At 35.8% G+C, this 9419-nt stretch overlaps 1 protein-coding gene across 1 annotated transcript in view; it reads right to left on the bottom strand.

Annotated features, from left to right (window-relative positions):
• Window positions 1-9419, bottom strand: part of SOX6 (SRY (sex determining region Y)-box 6) — a 239801-nt gene that overhangs the window by 220585 nt on the left and 9797 nt on the right. The window contains exon 2 of the mRNA XM_010150535.1: window positions 4452-4695. Coding sequence (XP_010148837.1) covers window positions 4452-4695 — 244 coding nt within the window. The remainder of the gene's footprint in view (window positions 1-4451; window positions 4696-9419) is intronic.

Genomic DNA, 9419 nt, shown 5'->3' on the forward strand with positions numbered 1-9419 from the left:
GCTATCAGTACTGCTGAGATGTAGGTGCAGACACAGTGGAAAGGTAGGAAGCCTTTCACTCTCTGGGCAAGAAGTCAACAGAAGACAGAGTTAACATAATTATGAAATATATGTCGATGCTGCCATTTGAGATAAAATCCAATGAGACACATATCCCTTCTAAGTCCAAGATATCTCTGAATGGTGTTACAAAAATGTATGAGGAAATGTAGCATATATTTGGAGGTAATTAACTTGTATTTGTATATGTATATGTGCTTGTTTTTCCTCAGCCACAGAGAAACAACACCCATCCTTTAGACTAGACTTGCTGCTCTGTCGCTGTTGCAGTCTCTCACTGTCTCAATCCAAGTAACCAAAAAGAGCAGAAAGACACTGACACCCTCATTCGTTGCATGTACAAGCTCTCTATATACTCTCTAAGGTGGTGGGCAGGTGAGGAACATCAGTGGGAAAAGAGTACAGTGACCGTCACAGTGACACATCACCGATCGTAGTGATCGGTACAGTGACTCCATAATTTACTTCACAAGCTGTGCAGGGTCTGTATGAAGATGGGGACCATTCCTGGTTCCACAGTGAACAAGGAGCAAATTATGACTCTCTGTTTCTTTACATATTTACTATTAAACATATTATTGGGATACAACAATTCAGTTATTACTAAATTTAGCAAAAGCAAGTATTGTCGGCTTCGCCCCTCTCATCCTCTCTCAGGCTGTTGACTCAAGAGAAACTGGTTTTGGATGCAATCTAAAAATTTAACTGTATTTCTTGCCTGCTACTCATTGTCCATGGGAGAAAACAGGGTAGCTTCTTCATTATCTTAGTACCATTTTGCCCTCTTCCCCACAGTTTACTGCGGCAAACAGATACGTCCTTGGCCTAAAATAGATTTTATTTTCTAGAACTACTACAGGCAGCAATAACTACCCATATGTCCAGTTATTTTTATATTAAGTTACAGTCAGAAACACACATGTAACCTTTTCAGCTCAGCAATATGAAATTACAGAAATCTTTCGGTTGTTTTATTTTCTCCCCACTGTAACATCAAATTGGCTGGTGATACGATACTCGCAGTGTAAGTCATTACAGGTCTGACGTTACAGTTGTTACACATTGCTGAATCTGTCAAATGAAAAGGGAGCACAAAGGGAATTTCCAAATGCAGCTGCTATTTCCCATTTGTTAAATCCTTTTATTACACCATATAAGTACACAGCTGGGAAATACTATAGAGTGGGAGTTAAAACAAAATATTTTGGCTTCCAGACATTCAGAATACACAAAGGACTCAGTGGAAAGCAATGCCTGATATCAAAAGGGAGTGAAAGTTTGAAAACATTTCTAGCCAGTGTGTTTTTTTTATGATAATAGACAATGTCGTTTAAAGGTATCTTATATTACAGAAAGTGCAGTATACCATACATGTTGGGGAAAAAATGAAATTATTTTTCAGTCAAATTGCCCTAGCACAGTATCTTTTTTTCACCTAAGTTCTGTAAGGCCCTCACATATTATGATGCATATTGTGTGCTCTCACAAATTCCTGTTAAATCCTTAGTACTTTTAAGGGCACAAAGAATGCAGGATTGTGCCCTTAATTAGTTACCACATAAAAGAGAAATTTTTTCCTCCCCATATGTCGACACAGTATTCCTTGAATTCACTATCTTATAACTAGACAACCTACTGATGTATTTTAATGACAGCACTACTGTCTTTACTTTCAGTGTAAATGGTATAAGCAGGTGCTTCTTCAAACCTGCTTTGAAAGGATCCATCTGGGAAAGGTCAGAAAGCACTTACCTTCTGGGAGTTTGGTTTTATTAAGTAGAAAAGTGGTCACTACCACAGCACCTATCTCAAAATTGCCCAACCCACCTTCTGGAATTTGTGTTTCTGGAAAAAAACTCCTATCCTCCCTTACAGAGGTATGAAGTTGCCTTCATCGGGAAAACTGCAGGCACCTCTGAATTCTTTCCTAACAATATTGATGACTGCTGGGAGACTGAGGTGTTTCAGAAAAACTTTATGCAATTAACTGAGGCTTAAATGTTTGCTCATGAAGCACAAAAATAAGAGAAAAAAAAATATTCAAACAAGTCAACTGAAATGACAGTCCCTCAAGAAGAAAAAGATTTTTTTCACTGCTTCACTGTTGTGATCCAGCTCGTCATCTAACACCTAAACTGTGAATATTCTGGGACCTTGTTCTGTACATTTTAGATCGCTTTTAAGTGCAACCAAACCGCATGCCTTAGAACCTCAGTTTTCACTTCTAGCCAAGACTTGTAAATAATACCCAGCTTTGAGCTGGGGCAAAATATCTGGGTTAGCTGAGAGCTACCTAAATAAGGATGACATGCATCTACACTGGATTTAACCCAAGAAAACTGAAGAAACTCCTAATGATTTTCTGGACATTTCATCTCTGTCTATGTGATGGAACATTTACAGAGAAAAGGGAGAGAGGAAAACCAGAGTGCTAAGTCACTCAAGCAAAGTTTATGCACCTGTTCTGAAACATGATCAGCCGGGTCTTGATTCATGCCTGTCCAGAGGTACAGCAAGCGTTGACATGGCAGGGCAGCACTAAGAAATGGAGATTGCACTCTGTTGCTGTACACCCACTTCAGAGCAACACAAATGAGTACAGCTGAACATACTTGCAAGGGGTTATACCATTTTGGCTTAAGCATTACTCCAGGTCAAAGGAAAAGCCTGAAGAAAAAATAAATGCTTTACGGGTCTCCTAGAGGCTAGGAGTCCCTTTCCCTCTGGGACAGTGTCATTTTATTAATGTTATTGGTGTCCTAAGGCTGAATTCCCAGAGTGCACACGCCTCTGAATGAATACAAAAGTACCTGATGAATTCACAGATTTATTTTTTCCATCAACACACATGATCTATCCTTTCTAGTCTGCATCCAGCTTGTCCTCCTGATAACACAGAAGTTAAAATTATTCTGATGTGCTTATCTCATGACTTGGGCAAGAGAGTGACTCTCCATCCAAAACAAGGTTCCACCTGAGAATTCTGTGTAGAAGCCATATGTACAACTTACAACCTACCTTGCCAACTTACTAACCTGTAATATTTTTTCTTTATAGCTATTTTACTTAGGAATATTTTAGGCCTGACAGAAAGTTTTGCACTGGGTTAAATGGTGGTTTAGAGATTAGGTAGCATTGTTCTGGTTTGGTTTGATCTTTTATAGCAATTGATTTTTGGAAAGAAAAAAACCCCAAACTACTATATGAATAAAATAGATATTATTGTAGGGCTATCATTTAGTTAATTCCAGGCATCACGATATGCATGAAAAATCCAGTATGTATCTTCATCAATGCATTAGGGTTATTATTTCTAGTGAAACTTGAAATACATTCATTATTGTCAGTGCCATCCAAAAAAATCTACAATTATTTTTAACCTTATCAAAAGCTACTAATTTGTACTGGAAAAAAATATCAAGACTTGCTGAAAAAAAAATCCGTTCATAGATATTTAATAAAAATACAGAGGAAATTTTATTAAATGCATGGTATTCATTTTAGACTAACTGTGTGAATTTAATGTTTCTGAAAGTCACTTTATGGAGAGTCTGGAATTAGGACGTTCTAAATTTACAGAACACCTGACTGCTCTACATACCTTAATTCTGTTCCTCAGGAACACAGGCAAGGAAAATAAATTGACTGAGGTGCTATGCCCATTCAGTCTTCATCCAGTCTGCCCATTTATTGCAGAGTTTTAGGGATGCAGAGACAGAATTACAGTTGCAAAATAATTTTCTATAGGCTACTGCAGAGAATACAGATAATAATTCTGATCATTTCTAACATCACCTATATAAAAGCTGGTGATCTAGAGCAGAGGAGCATGACATAGTTACTCATAAACATGTTTCCTCTCTACAAAAAGTTGTAATTTCCTATAAATAAAGCAGCACGTGTATGTCACCTAAAGCAGCAGCCTCTTTGTTGTGGTGTAAAGCTACACGTTATTCTAGCTTTGGTGGGTTCTGTATCTGAGAGACAAGCAAAAAATACATTAAAGTTTCTTCCTTCAGCACAACACTTTGCAGATGACAAACAGTTGTGAGCTACATCCTCCTGTCCGAAATTAATGCTTGAATATATGAGCTAGAGAGGTTATGACATAAATCAAGATATGAATGGAAACATGATAAATAGATGCATTTCCTTTCTGAAGGTGAACTCATCAAATGACCTCATTTATATAGACCTGTATACTTAAGAAAATTATACAATTATAATTTACAATTACACCATATTGATGTTGATCTATGACACCAACACTTTAACATTTAAAAAGCTTTACACCCATGAAGGATTGTATAGAACATGCCTCTCAAAGTGGAAGCAAACAGTCTTTTACAATACTGACTTAGAGATCACTAAGTGAGATCTGTGAAACTCACCATTCTGTGTTGGGCTGAGATGACTCCATCCCACTCAGGATCTTGTTGGATGGTCGTGACCAGAGTTGGTAGCTCCTCAGAGTGAGGTTTGTTGTGCATTACATTATGTAGAGGCAGATGAGAGGTCGCGTGCTGATCGCTGTTGCCCTCTTCCTTGTCTCGTGATGCTAAGTCCTGGGTCATTGTTTCCTCTCCATCAGCTGCACATGCAAATGGAGAGGTAGCCTGCTTGGAAGACATTCTTCTACAAAACAAGAAAAGCAGACAAAAAGAAAACATGGTGTTAAATTAAAAAAAAAAAAATCAAGCTCAAAACGGACCCCTAAACACACTACACTTTCTTACAACACTTAAAGATTTATCATATGCGGTCATCAAAAGTACTCTAAAGAGTATGGGTTATGGGGATCTGGATCCAAAGCACTGAGATAGAGCATTAATGCCAAGTTAAGGTCAGGGTTAAGTTATATGATGTCATTCTATTCATTTTGACTTGTCAAACAATATAATTGTCTGCAGCCAGAAGAAAATAGTGATTTTATTGGTATTTTCATGTTGATTTTGCACAAGAGTTCAAGTCTTTAAACTCTTACTCCCATGAGCAATCGAAGGTTATGAGCAAATAGTTAAATGAGAGACTCCATCATGCTTCCTTGATCTCATTCCTTGTAAGCAAAAATGTTTTCTAATCAGATGACAATTTTTCAAGCCCTTTCTGCTAAATAAGTTGGTTTACTGTTTGTTTAAAGTTGTATCCACTTTTAACCTGCTTAAATTTTACAAAGTTTTACCTTTTGGAAAGGTTTTGAGACGTTCATGTGAAAAGTGTTCTAAAAGTGAACATTTTATTGAATGGATGGAAATATCTGAGTAATCTTTTACAGTTTGAACTAAAAATCTAAAATAATTATGTTTCATTTCATATTAGGCATTGAGTGAGGATATAGCTCAACAAATTACTTCAAATGACTTAAAAGTGTAATGAATAAATGCATTGATTTATGTTAAATGTCTTTTCCTAATAATGGCCACTTACTACCCTCTCATATGCAAACACAGCTTTCACCACGGTTTCTGCACTTAGATGAAAATATAACTAGCTTCAACTCAAAATCTGAAAACATTTTCTTTAAAATTTCTAATAAGATTAACTGCAACTGTTAAAATAATCATTAATAAACCTGTAAGAAGGCAGCTAAAATATATCAGCTGTTTTCCCAGGTTTTAGTAACTTTAGAATATCCTTGACACTGAAATTGCTGAGAAACTAAGAAATAAGATCTTCACCTTAATTGCTTTTTAACAATAATTGATTTCATACCATTTCTTTAAAAATGCACAAATCAGTTAACATAGGAAACCACATGAGCATTTTTCAAATTAGCAAATCATTAACTTGCTAGTACTGTTTCTACAGACAAATAAATACTGATTAAAGGGTCTGGAAATCTGAGACTAACAGTTAAATTTACAAATCCATCACATGCTTTCATGAATATTACAGTGAAGGAAATATCAAGTGAAAAGAAAAATAATTAAGTTAATTCCAATTTAAACAGTAGTTTTTATGTAGCAGCCTGTGTTTCACATAGGATTTAACAGCTAATGCTAAATTTCTCACAATTAATGAGGAGTTCAGATTTAGTATCCTACAGTGAAAAAAAATTTAATATAGGATCAACTAATCTAATTATACACAGTTCTATATGAAAGTATTACAAGCTTTGAAGTGCTTTGAAACATATTAAAACACTGATACCTATTTAGAATAACTATTCTGTAAATAGAGATAATCCTGCCTCTTAAACTCTATACTGGTGGAGAAAAAAAACGGTTTGCGTTTTCTTTAAGGGATCCTAAGTGTAAGTGGGAGTCTTATATTGACGTTGCCAATAAGCAGAACTGAGGAATTTAAACCATGTATTACATTCTTACTACACTACAGAATTTGTGTTGATGCTACAGAGAACATGCCAGGAGTTCAGCAACCGGCATTATTGTACGTACTTCAAGAGGTTCTGGCTCATAATTATTGTGATCCATGATAAAATAAAAGGTGTACTTTCCCTCGTCTCATTAAAATAGTCATGTTAATGTAATCACTCACATGAAAATATAAGTCAATGCTCTGTGCAATTTGAAAACCAGACATGAAAACTGAAAGTCACAATAAAGGATTTTCCTCTCTTTCTCCTTCTCAGCAGATCTCGTTCCTGTTTCGGTCTGAACGAGCTCCTGTGAAAAGCAATAGCTATGGCTGTTTCTTCACCATAAATTAATCATGACAGAAAACTAGAAATGAAAATGTCTCTTAAGAATAATTTCAACTACAAACTGCACCAGTGAATAATAGTGCACAATCCTAATTAAACACAACTCTGCAGCTGCAAAAATAGGCTGAATCTGTCCAAGGCTACGAGTTGGCTTTAAAGGCTGGTTTGTTAGGGACTGTTTTCTTAAGGAAGGCTGGGCCCTCAGTCTTAATCAGCCAATAAATTATTTCCTGCAATTACATTAAATAGAAAATTATCTTCAAATTGGGAATGTTAATTGAAAATCAAAATTCAGACTGAAGTTTAGAAATTACATGCTGAATATAATTAGTCTAGAAAGGCTTCACCTCTATTTCATAAACAGGCTTTTGGTATTTCCTCAAGTGACCACTCAGTAAAGCTATCTACTGTTAATGCACTATAGAGGAAACATTTTTTCTTTGCCATATACACTAATATACTTTCCTCTTATTCATGATATTTTAAACACAATTAAATAAAAAATCTCTATTCATGTTCTGTTGTTTAAGTTGATTACATAGAGAAAAGTGAACTCTGTTAACCTTAAAAATAAAACTGTATTGACAAAGTCACACACTAACAATCTCAAGCCATGCCCAGCATCTCTTTTCTGTACTAGACGAAGAGAACAGACCAAGGGCAAGGTTCAAATGCTTTTCAGCTCCACCCACCCTCTTCTCCACTGCTGCATTCTAGTCTGACACATTTTTATACTGTACTTGACTCAGTTACCTATAGTCCTCGATCCTAAAAAGAAAAACAAGCTCAGGCAGGCCTCCCAGGCACTTGCTCCCCTCCTGACATAATTTTTAGGGACGTGTTTTGCTTCTGTTTTCCCCCAAACCTTCATTAAAACGGCAAGATTTACGTCCAGAGGTCAGCACTTAGTGGTACCTTTCAAGGTTTTGGTTGCTAGATCTTAAAACACTGGACTAAAAGGGACAGAGATGTAGGCCCCTGCTAGATTAAGCCCTCTGCCTTCTTTTCCCAGCACAATCATTAACTCAATCAATATACGTCATGTGTACAGGTCTTCTGAGAGTGCCAGGTTATGCACCAAATATTGATTATGCCTGGGTTTATAATCAGTAAAAACTCTCTGACCGGGTGTTATCCAGTCCATTACTTCATGCAAGTTTATACTCATTACCTGTTTGTTTTTACTTAAATGCGAGAATTCTGTACACAGAACTCCATTGGGTCCAAAGGCAGAGCTCCAAGGTCTCATCAAATTCAGAGGGAGAAGAATCTGATCCATTTGAGGGGTTGATGTTTATGATAACGTTAAAGCACAGAACAGGTTGTTGTGTTAAAATGTTTTAATGTTAAAATACGAGTATAAATAGCAGTCGAATCTTAAGCCATAATAGCTTCCCAATTTTACATCTAAAATATTCAAAGTGCATTTCTAAAATCCCTGGTGAGAGGGGGGAAAAAATTTTTAAAAATCAATATTCATAATAAATAAGGCTTGTAAAAGTTATCAGAAATTTATTAATTTCCATTATAATTTTTTTCTCCTATTATCAAAGTCACTTGAATGATTTTAAATAAAGTTTCTGATAAAAAATATCTCTCTAGTTATAACCCCTGCAAACAGGGGTTTATAATGGAAGTGCTGACACAACCCTAACTACAGCAGCGCAAATGGTGCCGCTATAATACACAAAATCAAGTTCTATTATTCTAAACTATCCTCGCTCGGGGGGTTTTCTTTACTGTGCTCCCAGACAAACTGCTGAAGCATGAAAAATTTAAATGCAATCAAGTGGGTCCAATTCTACTTTACTAGAACAAGTGTCTACAGTGGTACAATCTTAAAAGAAGATGCAACAGATTTGTTTGGTGCTTTTCTTTCTTTTTTCTTTTTTAGCTGTTTATTTATAATACTGTGCAGTGGAGATAAAATAAGAGAGGAAATTACACTCACATTATATCAGTATATTGATTACACAGCACACAATCAGAAAGAAATCTACATTGTGAAATTGTTGCTTTGGTTAAACTGACAGATTAGCTGAACACAGCAATCACCAAAGGTGGAAAATATACCTAATGGGTATGGAAAAAAGAAGTTGAAAAAGGCCCTAATCATCTGAAGTCCCATCACCTACACATCTTTGAGAATTAAATAAATCTTGATTTGGATTTTCCAAAACTAGAATAAATTCTATCTCATTTTGAACTCAAGACAGAAAAAGAATGGGTTCTTTTATCAAAACCTCACTAAAACTGAGAAATCAGACACCAATTTCAGTCATCCTTGATGCCAAGGTAGTAAAGCTAACATTGAACTGCTAAGGGTCTTTTACCTACATAAAATTAAACACAGTCCCAAACAGCTGCATTCTCTACATATCTGACATGATTTTTTATTTAAATCCAGAGAAGAAATGAATAATGAAGACTGCCAGTCAGGTTCTCAAAACGTCCGCTTTCTTTTTTTTCCTACAGACAGTGTGCTATAATTTTATAAATACAACTGATAATTTATATTTTTTTGTCAAAAGCTTTTCTATGGTCTCAAATTCTTTAAGCAATGTATATCTTCTTTTTCAAAACAATTAGATGATATTCCTGACATGAAAGGCTTCCAAAGCCTAAAATCTTCCATCCCTGCTGATGGCACAAATGATTAAATGTTACAGTGGAAATTATGGCTAAACCTGGAATT

The sequence above is a fragment of the Eurypyga helias genome, unplaced genomic scaffold (genome assembly GCF_000690775.1).
Source record: "Eurypyga helias isolate BGI_N326 unplaced genomic scaffold, ASM69077v1 scaffold8274, whole genome shotgun sequence".
Classification (NCBI taxonomy): domain Eukaryota; kingdom Metazoa; phylum Chordata; class Aves; order Eurypygiformes; family Eurypygidae; genus Eurypyga; species Eurypyga helias.